The sequence below is a fragment of the Artemia sp. Qi Xiang Cuo genome, chromosome 21 (assembly GCF_049724085.1).
Source record: "Artemia sp. Qi Xiang Cuo chromosome 21, ASM4972408v1, whole genome shotgun sequence".
Taxonomy (NCBI): domain Eukaryota; kingdom Metazoa; phylum Arthropoda; class Branchiopoda; order Anostraca; family Artemiidae; genus Artemia; species Artemia sp. Qi Xiang Cuo.
The window spans coordinates 22,880,483-22,896,355 of NC_142814.1; the positions used below are offsets into that span (position 1 = coordinate 22,880,483).

Consider the following 15,873-nt stretch of genomic DNA (forward strand, 5'->3'; position numbering starts at 1 on the left):
TATGTAAGTTTTTGTGTGCTTATAAGTTTTTGCTTGTGCGTCTAAGTTTTTGTGTGTGTGTGTGTAAGTTTTTGTGTGTGTAAGCTTTTGTGTGTGGTTGTTTGTTTTTTGTGTGTGTGTTAGTTTTTGTGTGTGTGTGTGTGTGTAAGTTTTTGCGTGTTTAAGTTTTTTGTTTGTGTGTGTGTGTATAAGTTTTTGTGTGCATGTAAGTTTTCGTGTGATTGTGTAAGTTTTGTGTTTGTGTTTTTTTTTGTGTTAGTTTTTTTTTTTTTGTGTAAGTTGTGGAGTGTGTTTTTTTGTTTGCGTGTGTGTGTGTGTGTGTGTAAGTTTTTGTGTGTGTGTGTAATTTTTGTTGCGTGTGTGTAAGTTTTTGTGTGTGTGTACTTTTCTGTTTCTGTGTGAGTTTTTGCGTGTTTTTGTGAGTTTTCGTGTGTGTGTGTGTGTGTAAGTTTTGTGTGTGTGTGTGTGTAAGTTTTTGTGTGCTTGTCTGTTTTTTTGTGCTTGTAAGTTTTCGTGTGCTTGTGTAAGTTTTTGTGTGTGTGTGTGTGTGTGTGTGTAAGTTTTTGTGTGTGTGTAAGTTTTTGCGTGTGTGTGTAAGTTTTCGTGTGTGTGTGTAAGTTTTCGTGTGTGTGTGTGTAAGTTTTTGTGTGTGTGTAAGTTTTTGTGTGCATGTATGGGGACCGGGGGAGGGCCTTTGGGGCCCAGGGAGGGCGTTTGGGGATCCGGGGCCCTTGAGGATTGGGTGGTCTTTTGGGAGCCCTGTGGACCTTTGGGTACCGGGGGTGGACCTTTGGGGGCCCGGGGGACCCTTGGGGGTCGGTTGGCCCTTTGGGAGCCTGGAGGACCTTTGGGGACCAGTGGAGGGCCTTTGGGGGTCTGAGGAGGGTGGTTGGGGGATAACCTTTCGACATTTTTACTTTTTAGTTTACTTTTTGCGGCGCATCCCTGTGGCGCATCCCTGCGGCGCATTCCAGTAGCGCATCTCTGTGGCGCAACCCAGTGGCGCATCCCTGTGGTGCCTCCCTGCGGCGCATCTTGGCGGCGCATCCCTGCGGCGCATCCCCTGCGGCGCATCCCCCTGCGGTGCATCCCCATGCGGCGCTTTCCGGGCCCGCGGCGCTTCGTGGGCCCGGGGGACCTTTGAGGACTGGGGGAGGGCCTCTGGGGTCCGGGGGGCCCTTTGGGGGTCCGGGGGCCCTTTGAGGACCAGGGGAGGGCCTCGGGGGTCCGGGGGACCGTTGGGGGGTCCGGGGGCCCTTTGAGGACCAGCGGAGGGCCTTTGAGGGTCTGAGTGGGGCGGTTGGGTGGCTGGGGCTCTTTGGGAGCTTGGGGGGACCTTTGAGTACCGGGGCTTCCTTCGGGGTTGGGGGGGGGGATCTGAACCCTTTGGGGTTGGGGTAGGGGACCTCACAACACTGTTCAAATGGAACTTGTGTATTATAACGACCACAGAGTTTCACCCTCAAATTCTCTTCTAAAACCTTTCCTAAAATCTTCTTTCAAAATATCTCTAACTGTTTCGCCCAAATAATCCCATAAAATGGATAAAACGGTTTCGCCCAAATAATCCCTAAACGTAATTTCAGCGTGTTCCTTTTGTTTTGGCATCTCTGCGCTAACGCATTTCAAATTATTAAGAAACCTGATTCCCGCGCTAAAACAATTCATCGCTAAGATGTTTCTTGGAGAACTGTTTCCGTGGCGTTTGGGTATTAATATCCTTTGGAGTTTGACCAAAAGAGTTGTTTCCGAGGCAAAGACATTAATGACTTGGATCTATTCCTGGAGAATCGTTTCTAGGCGAAAATTTTTAAAGTCTGACAGATGATGTCATTGGTTGATTGATCTGTCACGAAAGGGGAATTAATTTGTTGTTTCTAAGGGGAATTATTGATTCACGATAGGTGAATTGAGGTCGACAGCACAGGTGTTCCAAATTCCTGGACGGCATAGCATTCGCTGAGAGCGTGCCAAAAACAACAACAACAACATCGACCTTGACATTCGCTGAGAGCGTGCACTTACAACAACAACAACATCGACCTTGGAAATTTAGGTCATTGACCCCATTAACCACGTGTTCTCCCTAGGGACTCTATGCCCATATATGGACTCCCGTCCGCGCTGGTACCCCCATCTCTACTAACGACTGCGTTCGAATATATTTGATTGAACTAAGACGATCAGAATTCTCTTTTATTTATGTTATTGCAAAAAAATTTAATTTTTATGAAAAATAGGGCATTTAATCTTTGTAAGTATGATAAAGACAACTTTTCAACTTTTGTGGAATTTTTTATTTTAGATTTGTGTATGTTTTTAAACAAATTCAAAAAATATATATTTTCATGTGCATATGTATATTGTTACCTAATAAATGAATCATCAAAAAATAGTTATTTGTCTTTCAATTATATTTACATGGGTTCGCCAGGAGACTTGCGATCAAAAACAGGGTCGTGAATGTAAAAAGTTTAGGAAGCCCTGGTCTGTACACAAAGAATTATTATAACTCTTTATGAAAATGTTGCTTATAGCAATTATAATAATTATTACCAATAATAAATCTTAAGCTTTCTTTTACACAATGGGCTTGTCTCAGGTTTTATTAGTTTATTTACAATATTGCATAGATGTGCCCCAGTTACTGGAGGGGGAGGAGTTTAGTAGATATTTGTGTGTGGGTGTGAGGGGAAGGACTCCTGACGCCCCTAAAAGTAAATTTTTCGCCCCACATTTTTAAAATTTCAATCCCCCTTGAGAAATTTGAAAAGAGCTACCTGAAAGCTTGTTTTGAACATTTCATAAAGTAAACTTGAATGTAAAGAGCAGGGGATTAAGGGAACAGCAGGTGTTCCTCACAGGATGTTTCTATTAAAAGCGAATAGATATACAATAAACAATCAAGTTGTTTTCAAATGAAGAAAAAGTTCACCGCAAAACTTACAAACGAGTTATTTTATATACAAGAGGTCAACCATCTATAACCTCCCCGCCTCCTATTTAAAGGTTCAACATATTATAGCTAAAGAAAAATAGCTATAATAATTATTACATTTATAACATCTGTGACGTTAAATGAGTTATTCCTGATCCCCTGCCTTATGTTTCGTGTGAACTGTGCCAAATAGAACAGGATATCGGGTTCATGCTTATAAAATTAGGAAAGGAGTGACCTCAAAATGTCCCAAAAGGGTCAAACCACATTGTATAACACTTATAATGAGTTTTATAATAACAATATCAATATAAACTTAATGTTATTGATGGTAAGAAGAGCCCTATTGAGGACGCAAAAGAAATCTTAACGAATGTTTGGCACACACTCCTTGCATTACAAAAACTGATTTTTATTATTATTTTTTTTTTTTATAGAGTTCCGAGAGTGTTTCTACCTTTATGCTCGAAGTGGTCAAATAAAATCTTTAGATGAATTATCGCTAATTATGAGATCCGTAAAGATGTGCCCCACTGTCCAAGAGATGAAACAGTATCTCAAAAATAAAGGTAATTTATTCTGTCTTTACTGTTCTGCCTCTTGCGTTTGTCGTATCATATGCGGTTTGTGTTATGTAGTGTAATGTAATTTATGCTCTGTTTTAATTGGCGTGGTGAGTTGCCTTAATTGGCTAGTAACGGCAACTTGAATCTTTCCTTTTTGGGCAATTGTCCGAACAAGGTTAGCGGCGTTAATACTGCTATAGTATATCATTTTGAAATTATCTTGAAAAGTATAGAATCAATATCCGGCTATAGGTTCGATATTTCTGTTGGTTCGAAGGAGAGTAAGGTGTGACCTGTTCTAAGCTTCTTATATCTAAATATAAGTAGACTAATAAAGGAAAAGAAGTAATGGCCTCTTCAAATGGTGTTATACATGAATTAATACAAGTCTGTCCTCTGTAAAATGTATATAAGCTTCATACGATGTACAATCCTTGTGACCTTTGTTACACCCCTTAAGAACGGGCTTATCGGAGCCCAGTCTAAGTCATATCCTTTGCTATGTTCAGTCAGGGGTATTAATAACACAGTAGATAGGCCTTGAGAGACCCTCGGCGCATTTAGCTTTTCATACAAAGTAAATAGAAATTCAAATATGATAGATTTAGATTATATTTGAAAATTAATTTTGACAACTGTGTTCTCAACTATGGGCCACTATGATATCAAACACTTATGACATACTGAAGCTAATATAGATAAACAAAGGCCACATCCTTAAGGGGCTGGAAGAAGTAGAGGAGGATTTAGAGGCATGTATCCAATACTATATTTATTGAGAAGAAAAGACTAATACTTGGGGAATATACCTCACCCCCTCCTCTTCTGTTTGCAGGTATGGAAGACAAAAAGGTATAAGCATTCTGGTTCTTCGAAATAGTATACTTCTTATCATTTGTTATTGTGCCATTTAAATTTACTGCTTCCTTGAAACTAAATTCAATAAATGTTTATATACATATCCGCCCACATCTTGATTTTTTGGGTTTTTCTGAGATCTTATTCCGTTTCTATGGAGATCATCATTTTCGCTCTCATCATTGGCAAAGGTGAGGTTTTGTCGTAAGGTAAAATTCCTAGGTCGTTTATGAACGCCAGGAAAAGAGTTGGCCCAAAAATACTTCTTTGAGGTACTCCTGACAACACTGGATATTCTTTTGGAATGAAACCGCCAAGAACAAGTCATAATGAACATTGACAAAGAAAATTGATGAGCACCTCAAATAGCTAACCATAAACTCCAAAGGCTTGTACTCTAAGTAGAACGCGATGTTTGTGCCAAATGCGCTGTGAAAGGAGAGAAGGCAAACGTAGCACCGCTGGGACAGGACCTCAACAAAATATTAATACTAGGGCCGTTCTTTTACACTAAGATCTTACATCTAAGATCTCACATCCTTCTGCACAGATTTGCGTTCTTTTGTTCATCTTTGTTCTAAGATCTTACAGCTCACTGATGTTAGCAAAAAGTGTAAAAGAAGCCATCTTTCTGCCATATAGAACAATTATGAGAGAACTATGATGATATACTCATCATTGTTCTTAGACCGCTGATCAGAGCAGAATGATGAAAGACGTTCGCAAAAGAACGCCATAATATGTAAGATCTTAGTGCTAAGATTTCACCTTTAAGCGTTCTTTGTCAAAAGATGTAAGATCTTAGTACAAAGATGTGTAAAAGAACGGCCCTACTGTGCAAAGAGACAGTCCAACATAGGTCACTTTCTACGGAAACCTTTTTGTCTGTCATGCACCAAATTATATGACTCAAAGTAACAATGAAAGGTTTATTTATGACACTCTCATAGGCATTTCTTACGCAGGATAGGACGCTGATTGGGTGGTCAGCCTTTTGGACACGGACAACATGGGCTACTTTCAGCGGTTTTGGGAATGATCCTGCAGCAAATCATTTCCTAAATAAGGAGGCAAAAGGACCTGAATATTTGGGGAACAACTTTTGAGGACGAGGTCGAGGATTGTGTCAGGACAGTACTTTGGTGGAATCCATCCAACTGTGCATTCTAAACACCTTGTTACTAATAGTTTTTAGACCTTTTTTTTTCGCATCTACTTGTGGGAAAAAAGGGGAAAGGGGAGACACCACCGCCATCAGGTTGGGAGGCCTTTGCATGAGCACCCTTTGCCCCCTTTGCAATGAAGGATGGCTGTGAAGAACGTTTAGATAACGGCAGAGGTTCTTTAACAAGCCTCCACAATCGCTATGCTTGGGCACTTTATGTGCTATTTCTAACTTTCGTTTGTAGTTAGCCCTAGTTTGGTGTGTGAGTTTTACAGACTCGTTCTGACCACTTTATATAAGCATTCCACAATCTTTAACAAGCCTCCACAATTTTCTGCAGTAAAGCGGTCCGAACGGTCTGTCAAAGAAAGGTCGAGCCCGGACTATCCTTAAGAACTGACATGAGTGTCAAATTTAGCAAGCAGGTCTACAATAAAAGACTTGGGTCAAGACTTAGGTCTAATTTAAGTCTTGATGGATGTTTAAGTCTCCTTGGATAATAATCCCTGATTTTCTCATTTTACCCTTTAAAAACTACAAGCATTCCTCCAAGCTTCCAGTGATTTTCATCTCTGATGACCTATACACTGTACCAATAACAAAAGTTTTGTTTAGTAAGTTTACCTTCATCCAAAGGAGCTCATACGGTAGTCACTAGGAATCTGAAGTGACGAGAAAGTAACATTATTTTTTAGATACATATCCACCCTCATCAAAAGTCGAGTTTCTCAGACATTATCTATTCGGTCTTACAAGAGCGTAGCCAGGAATATCGACCTAACTATCAATGATGCCATAGTCAAGGTTGGTCTCGGAAATAAACACGACAGAAGGGAGCACCTTATTTATCATATGTTGAAGATAATATAACTTTGAGCGGAGAACACGCACATCGCATTGAGCTACAGTAAACATATGTGTAAGAATGGTCTTGGGACGCACATTTGTTTGTCTACTGCAAAGAAGTCTACTCTGAGACTGTTTTTTGTGTTGAAAACTGGATAATCACCAATTGATGGAGTAGTTAGCCCACCAGGAAAATAAGGACTCCAAGGCCCAATAAATTCCTCAGAGTGGGAATGGAGCAGTTTGCGGACTATGATTAACCGAAGTAGGGGCACCATGCATGGGCGTACGTAGCTTCTTCTCGAGGGGGGGGGGTAGCCGATTGTTTGATGAAGGGTGGGGGGCTGAAGTTATATTGGCAGTTCACAAAAAAATTAACTTGCCAGCAAGTTGTATCATACTTGAAATCTTTATTAATAAATGATCACCAAAAATCATAAATTATCAATAAGATTCAGCATTAATCAATCTTCTTGGATTAGAACTTAATCTTTCCAAGATATTATTGATTCTTGTTTGAATTTTATTCTGTCATTCCAGCAGTTTATTTCCAGCTTTTTCAACTATCTAGGCCTACCTTTTATTAACTGCTTTTTAGCTATCTACCGTTTTTCAACTGCTCTTTCAACCATCTGTTTTTTCAAGCATCTAATTTTCAACCATATCTAGTGTAAATTTGAAGTTCTAGGGGGGCACCCTCTTCCCCCCCCCCTCGCCTTCCGTACGCCCATGGCACGATGACCTAATTGGTTGTCCACACCGACCCAATTGTGGCCATCAAACATTAATCTGTTTAGTTAAAATCTGGCTGTCAAAATTATTTTGGCATAAAATGAAAAATTCTCTCTTTGATTTTGTGGACAAAAATTACATAACATACTGATTTTATATGTACTATTTAACTATATAACATTGGAAAAAGGCTTAAAGGTTTAAACCAATGTCACGGGTACTTTAATCGCTATTACACGGGAAATATCAGTAAAACAAAAGCTGACATTATTGTTAATAAGCAATCCATAACAGCAGTAGATTAAAACGACAATAAGAATTAGTTCTTTACTGAATAAAAGCGAATATAAGAGTGTATATTGAAGACAAGGAGCTTTTATTTTTGCTCAATATTATTCAGTTTTATAATTTTCAGTTTTGACTCTATATATTTTTAATTGATATTATTTTGTCAATTTTTGCTTAGATTATTCGTGTAAATTATGCTACTTTGTTAATGAGAACTATTAGCTATAGAGCCAGAATATTTGACTTCAAAATATATAACTAAAAAAACACAACTAAAAATATTGGAATTAAGGCCAGAAAATAACTGAACGAAAAATTTGCCTCCATCAGCAAAGGGCCCTCATCACAACTGGATAGAAAATCCATGCATACAGTTCGTAAATGCGAGAACTATAGAGGCTTCTGTGTAATATTACGAAACCTTAAGGCAAGTGTATCCTTCGAAAACTTACACAGTCAATTAGCCCAATTTCCGATTTCGGAATGAATATGCGTTTTTCTTCTTTTTTTTTATGCCTGGATCAGAGGTGTCAATTTACGAACATATAGATAAGGGAAGGATACACAATGTACTTTTTCAGAGTCTATGGGGAGGTCACTTTTTTCATCTTTTTTAAATTAAAATACCCAAAAAAGATATTTTGCAATAAAAATACCAAAAACACTATTTTCCAAAATCTAGGAGATAGAGAAAAAAAGGAGGGGGTAGTTTCCTCCATAACCACCCCCAGTTTACGCACATGACTCGAAGGCAAGCCTCGGAGATGAGGGATTTTTCAGGATGTTTTTTGAAGGGAGGAAAGAGGACTTAAAATTACATGCTTGGGGGAAGGAGGCCTTCGCAAAAAACAAACGCTACAGTTCTTTCTTTTTTGTGCTTGTCGTCAGACAGGCTCTTTGACCATAGATAACAAATAAATAAAGGAGTTTAATAAAAAAAGGGAAAATCTGAAAACAGTTCTAACTTAAAAAGAAGAAAGTAAAAAAAATACCGAAAATATAAAAAGCTAAAGGAAAAAAAGTTCAAGAGAAAAAAAAATGAAAAACAGCTAAACCGTTATGCAAATCTAAGTATATTCACATATATACAAATACGATTAATATATATTGTTAAATAAAAATAGCTTTTTGTTTTGTGGTGGTTGTATGAAATCCTTAAAATGTAAGACTTCATGGCCAGACAAGATATAATGTTATTACCAGGACATCCCCATCACAACTGAAATCACTATGGAAAAATAAAAAAGCTTAAAAAAATATTAAACTCAAAATCAATACAGACTATAAAAAATGAATCCCACCTCCCCCAAAAATAAAAGAAAACAGGAGGAGAAACGTTTTAGGAGAGAAGCTGTATAAATCAGAATATCGTAAAATCTCAATATCCCATCTAGATATATAAATACAGGTAATATTTATCGATTTAAACAACCTAAATTTATGTAGCGTCATGGTTGGTGAGTTTGGTTCTTATCGTCTGGATTAATTTTTTTCAATGCATGTCTGATTTCAGGAGGAAAATTAAATTTTGCTGATTTTTTGGAGGTAGCTCATATACAAACCCAGAAAGAAAATGTGGCAAAGGAAATTCGTGCTGCATTTAATGCCAATGACACAAGACGAACGGGTTTAATACCCGCCTCTGAGCTCCGTCACATCCTACAGGGCTGGGGAGAAAAGCTGTCTCGTCGTGAAGGTAGAGTTCATCTAAGATAATACAAAAAATAGTAGTAGAAATTCCCAAGTTCTATAACACATTAAAAGAATGTTGTCGTAAATCTGCATGTTGTTTTTTGTTCTGAAAAATTACACACTTCCTTTTAATCTGTGGTAATAACTTAAATCGACCACTCCTGAGTTTTCAATGTAAAATTAGACACATCAAAAACGATATGGCTTATTATGATATAAATGAAAACACTTTTTCCACAAAATAAGTTTTTCAAAAATAAGTAAAGAACTCCATTAAAACAAAATTAGAATCAAATAATCTACCAAGCATGAAACTACCACAAATCAGTTTCAATAAATAAATGAAACCCGAAACAAAAAGAAATTAAAATAAATAACAGAGTCAAACTCAAAACGAGCAGAAATGAATATGAGTAGGGTTCTAAACTCCTATGCTTTCTAAAAGCCAGAATGTAATTTGTATTTTACTCAAAAACGATTCAAATGAATTTACTGAAAAAAAAGTGCATTGTCAGTTGAATCTACATATGGTGATATTTATTCCTTAAAATTTTAATTAATTTTTGATTTCTTAAATCTATAAAACTGAAAACAATTAAAAGAATTGTTTTCAGTAAACTACAAATTATATTCTGGCTTTAGAAAGCATAGGGGCTTAGAACCAGGGCACTTCGTATCGAAAGAGTTGTAGTAGAAACTTCGAAAAGGGCTCATTCGATTTGAAATTGGAGGGGCTTGTGCCCTTTTTAATAGCCGAAAGTGATTGGAAGGCAACAAACATCCCTTCCACACCCACCAGTTCCCCAAACACATCCAGTTAAAATTTTGATATAGCCATTTTGTTCAACGTAGTTGAAAGATCTGGAAGTTATGTCTTTTAGGAGGGCACTCCTCCCACAGCCCTCAGGGAAAGGGTCATAAGTTATGCCCTGGGGGCACATAAGGTTTTTGTAGAAAGTTTTGTCATAGAAACTTCAAAAAGGGCTCATTCGATTGGAAACTGAAAGGGCTAGTGCCCTTTTTAATAGTCAACAGCGATTGGAGGGAAACTAACCTCCCTCTCACGCATACCATTTCCCTGAACACATCCAATCAAAATTTTGAGATAGACATTTTGTTCAACGTAGTTGAAAATTCTGGAAATTATATCCTTGAGAATGACACCCCCCCACAGCTCTCAGGGCAAGGTTTGTAAGTTATGCCCTGGGGACATATACGCTTTTATAGAAAGTGTTGTTGTAGAAAATTCAAAAAGGGCTCATTCAATTGGAAATTGAAAGGGCAAGTGCCCTTTTTAATAGTCGAAAGTAATTGGAGGGTATTTAACAACTCTCTCACCCCCACCATTTCCCCAAACACATTCAATCAAAATTTTGAGATAGCCATTTTGTTTAATGTAGTTGAATGGTCCCGAAATTATGTAAAACAAAGAAAGAAAGAAAACAACCAAAAATAATATATTGTGCCAACATCGTTCTCTACTTAGGCAGCGCTATTGCGCTGCCTAATTATTTTGCTATTTTGCAACGAGTAAAGTTAAGACCTGAATAAACCAAAATCATCCGGAATATTTTCAGAAAGCTAATAGAATATTTGTCTCAATAAATTTCTTATTGCATACGCCATTTTTCTTAATGACTTATTTAATAATATTAAATTAAATAATCTTATAAGCTATGTGATTGTTTTATGGATCGGATTCAATATAATTGCTCCCACAGTCTCAAGAGTTTTGTTATTTTCCTAAGGATTTCCAAAAATTTATGCAGGGTTCATTGTGCGAACATTGTTTTTGTGTGAATTTAATGTTATCAAAGTTATGAACCGTGCAACAATACTGTAATATCGTCTTCGTAAATTATATTTAAAGAACCGTAATTTCGATTTTCAATAAATTTTTCAACAATTGAACTCATTCTTGAAGGAGTGGAAATGACTGTTTGAGGACCCCTTTTTCGATAACTAGTCTCCAAAGATTATGTCCCACATCATTGCAGAAACTGTTTAAGCTGTTTCCCCTCCTTCAGTATTTTCCATACTATCAATATAAAAACATATTAATCTTATCTGTTTTCAAGATATTATGTGAGGATACCCAAAGTTAATAAAAATATGCTTCATAGTAAATGGTTTGTTTGACAATACTTTTTAAAATTTCAAGACCAATTTTGGTAATGGCTGATCCCAGATGCGCATTGCCATTCCGAAACGCTACATAACATAAAAATTTAAAATGGTCTATGATGTTTCAGCCAAAAATTTTCCACCAATCGGAATAAGATTTACATTCTTATAGACCTTAAGTCGGAATGGAACGGAAAACCAACATGAATTCAGCATTAAAACTACAGACACTGAATGTTATTTTTTAAACAAATTTTAGCTTATCATTGTCATATTTCTTTTTAGATAACAGAATATGGTCATATTTGGAAAAGAAATATTTCTTTTTAATTAAATTATTTTCTTTTGTACTTTTCTCTCCGAAATCCATTGATTATATTAAATTAATCAGACTTTAGATCATGCTTGAGATCTTACTTGTTACACATTACTTGAAAATCACGTCAATAACGTTCCTTAGAAAGTACAGTATTTTGGACATCTTTCTAGTCACTATAGATTCTTAATATTGGCATTCATTTGTTAAGGCTTGATCTTGGCAATGGGCCAGAGTTGAATTTTGAAAGCAACCAACTGAATTTTGGGAAGAGCCTGTAATAATCCCTCTAGCCCACTAAAATGGATATAAAAAATTATTATTTCGTCTCATCACTTGGATTCTATGCAAGTTTAATAAAACTAAGTTTTATCGCTTGGCAAAGTTAACTGAGATGGAATATATTCTGAGCCACAGTAATCTTTTTTTAATGCTCAGAGAACTAATGCAATAAACTCAATGTTTTCTTTTTATATGAGATTGACAATTCTTGAAACATGATTTTAGGCCATTTTGTCACACAGCTACATCTCAGTTCTAATGAAATACCTTTCACAGTTATTACTTGAAATAACTGTACATGCTGTATTTGAGGCTCAAGTAAAGGGTTAAATCTCTGGCTTTGATTTTGGTGTCCATGGTTAAAAGCATTTGCTATACTATTTGTTCGTCAAGGAGTATAAGCTACGCATAACTCTGCAGCTCTTTGAGCCGAGCAAAAAAAAATTGGGAAAAAATTAGTAGAGCGAAGTAAAGACTGGCTTTGCTTTTTACTTACCTAAATTTTTAGAAAAAATATGAGAAAATTGCCTTTCTCTTGGACTAAAATAGAAATCCAAATTTTCAAAGACTGATTTGGATCAACACAATAAGCATAGATACGGCAACGATAACATAATTTCATTCGAATAATCTGAATATTAGACTTTTGTTTGGATTTTGAAATTGACAGTGTTCCGTTAGACCAAGAATTTTGACTTAAAGTCGACGAAGTAAATTGAAATATCAAAAACATGGATACATGTACTTTTTTCATTGTGTGTTTTCTCGCCAATTTATTTTTTTGAAACATCAACGGTTTAGTTTCGTTTTTTTTTATTATGTTTTTTGTTCTTTTATTCATTTTGGATTGTTTACTGAACAAAAAAAGAAAAAAAACTGACAAAAAAAGAAAAACTGGAAATATTTAACTATAGCACGAATCATAGTTCTCACTTTTTGTAGGTTTGAAACAATCCAAATTGAGAATCCAGATTGCCAAATGTAGAGAACGTTCTCAATTCTATGTTGATTTTTTACTGTTTTTTTTTTACTAATACATTTTACAAGAAATTAACTTTTCTGAGTAAGTAATCAAGATTTTTAAGATTCTGTATTGATGAGACAAAGAAGAATGCAATATTTGATTTTACTTAGGCCAAAACAGAAGTAAAAAAGTAAGATTACCTATGCCATGTTAAGTAATGTACCTATAAATTTTGAACACCTGCATCAAAAACTGAAATAACAGTTTCACAGCTCAAAATCGTTGTGGCTCTTAAATTGTGAAGGCACTTGAGATACAAATCAGGTTAAATTCATATACGAATTAAGCAAAGAAAAAGAAAAAGAAATACTGAATGGGCTAGATTTTGATGATATTTTTTTCGTGTTTTGATTTTCAGAGCTATCTGGAATTCAAACGTCTTCTTCAGCATCGGGCCATCTCACACAAATATATATATATATATATATATATATATATATATATATATATATATATATATATATATATATATATATATATATATATATATATATATATATATATATATATATATATATATATATAAAGAATCAAATCTGAACTATATTTACGTACGAATAGAATAAACAGAGACATTAATTGGTTTATCGTTGGTTAATGAGCTAGACTTGGGAGGTATTTTACTTTACTTATTGTTTAGATTTTTAGAGCTATCTACATTTCATATTTTTCTTAGCTTCCGGATATCCTACATAGATGCTACTTGAGCAAAGTGAAATCGTATGGAATATTGAAAAAACCTGATATATATAATATATATAATATATATATATATATATATATATATATATATATATATATATATATATATATATATATATATATATATATATATATATATATATATATATATATATATATATATATATATATATATATATATATATATATATATATATATATATATATACTTTTTTCATTGTGTGTTTTCTCGCCAGATTGCCAAATGTAGAGAATGTTCTAAATTCTATGTTGATCTTTTTCTGGTCTTTTTTTACTAATACATTATACAAGAAACTAGATTTTCTGAGTAAGTAATTAAGATTTTTAAGATTCTGTTTTAATGAGACAAAGAAGAATGCAATGTTTGATTTTACTTAGGCCAAAACAGTAGTAAAAAAGTAAGATTACCTATGCCATGTTATGTAATGTACCTATAAATTTTGAACAAAATTTTTACCTGCACCAAAGACAGAAATAACAGTTTCACAGCTCAAAATCGTTTTGGCTCTTATATTGTGAAGGTACTTAAGATACAAACAACGTCAAAGGCATATACGCATTGAGCAAAGAAAAAGAAAAAGAAATACTGATGAGCTAGATTTTGATGATATTTTTTTATGTTTTCAGTTTCAGAGCTATTTTGAATTCAAACATCCTCTTCAGCATCGGGCCATCTCACACAGATATTCAATTTCTTTCAAACAATTTGCTTCTTACATCGCGAATCGCGAAAGTACATAAAGAATCAAATCTGAACTTTACGCGCGAATAGAATAAACAGAGATATTTATTGGTTTATCGTTGGTTAATGAGCTAGACTTGGGAGGTATTTTATTTTACTTATTGTTTAGATTTTTAGAGCCATCTAGATTTCAGATTTTTCTTAGCATCTGGATATCCCACATAGATGCTACTTGAGCAAAGTGAAAACGTATAGAATATTGAAAAATCCCGAGGGAGTCACACAGGGACTCTTTTTGTCATTATTCTCAACTTCTATATTTTTCCAAGACTTTCTCAACTTAAGATTTTTCCAAGAGTTTAAGGAAAATCTTAAGATTTTAAGAGCCTATTGTTCATCATATTGTTTTTCAGCTATCTTTCATTGATTGCGATAAATTGAATGATTCTCGATGAACATTAATTTTTTTCCTGCAAAATGAATTTTCATACTGAATTCTGTCAAATTTTAGCAACTCTGGTTATCCGAGCATCCAAAATTGAGGCGAGGGTTCTTAAACTTATGTCTGTATTGTTTGCTAAATATGAAGGAAGGTTTGGCCATGGATATTGATTAACCATTTTTTTCTTTTTCTGTTCTCAGATTGTCGTAATAAAATAATACTTTTGAATATCAATTTTATCTCTAAAGAAAATGTTTTTTTCTAGTTGATCAAATTTTCCGAGAGTGCAACATTAGTTCCAACACTATGGTCAAGTATGAAGAATTTTGCAAAATCGTTTTGGAGCCAATACCAGACTATTATTAGAAGGTTTTCTAAAAGAAATGTCAACATGCGGGATTTTGCTATTCAAATCTGAACTTATACGTGTTCTTATTTGAGTTTGGAAATGGTCGTTTTTAATTAATAATGTTTGATTTTAGCTTCGCCAAAGAAGTGATGAATAGTTAATAATCTATTAAACTTTATATTTAGCACCAAATACAACGTCTTTGCCAGGGAAAAATAGCTACGTTTTCAAAGTTACACTTTTATCTGACGTTACAATAATCCAATCTTAATCTCCTCTTTCTTCTTCTGAAAAAAATACATCAAGCAATTGCTAAATTGATAGTCACATGAGTATTCGTCAACTAGGTTAATTGATTTTATTACTAGAAGATAAATATGAAAATTGTGTGCTACGGTTCTTTTTTTGTAGTATCTAATAAGAAAATGCCAAGAGCCTAAGCAGGATGTCTGTCGCTGAAATAAAAATAAAATTTTTTGAAGTTTGTATTGAAGTATGAAGTAAAAAAAGGTCTACTGAAGATCTATAAGAAACTCGATATTATAATGTATTTACTATTCATAAATTTCAGCTTTTATTGTATCTTCTAAGCAGAATTCAAACTCGGTAAAGGGACCGATTTGAAAATGAATAGATTCGGCCTGCTCAATTCATTTCTTTTTCTTGATGGAGAATCATTGTGCATCTACTAAAACATAGCTTCCCTGTAGTTTTTGTTACATATGTACTTTAAAAAAAAAAATCAACAATTAATTTGTCAGAAAACGCTAATCAGAAAATCCTGTACCTAGAAAAAAGAAAGAAAAAAAAAATAAATAAAACAAAATAAATCTATTGAGACAGCGT

The 15,873-nt window shown here is 34.9% G+C and overlaps 1 protein-coding gene across 1 annotated transcript; it reads left to right on the forward strand.

The window, feature by feature from the left end:
* Nucleotides 1–3,373: 3,373 nt before the first annotated feature.
* Nucleotides 3,374–15,224, forward strand: LOC148939352 (calmodulin-like protein 4). The gene is made up of 3 exons (XM_089107256.1): nucleotides 3,374–3,507; nucleotides 8,907–9,089; nucleotides 14,944–15,224. Exons 1-3 carry the CDS (start codon nucleotides 3,447–3,449, stop codon nucleotides 15,042–15,044), a joined length of 345 nt encoding a protein of 114 aa, XP_088963382.1. The 5' UTR covers nucleotides 3,374–3,446; the 3' UTR covers nucleotides 15,045–15,224.
* Nucleotides 15,225–15,873: the final 649 nt, after the last annotated feature.

Bases quoted from the DNA above. Each gene is read 5' to 3' on its own strand.
- LOC148939352 (XM_089107256.1), top strand. From the start codon at position 3,447: ATGAGATCCGTAAAGATGTGCCCCACTGTCCAAGAGATGAAACAGTAT. The intron at 3,508-8,906 runs GTAATTTATTCT...GTCTGATTTCAG, and splicing joins ACAGTATCTCAAAAATAAAG to GAGGAAAATTAAATTTTGCT. The intron at 9,090-14,943 runs GTAGAGTTCATC...GTTTTTTTCTAG, and splicing joins AAAGCTGTCTCGTCGTGAAG to TTGATCAAATTTTCCGAGAG.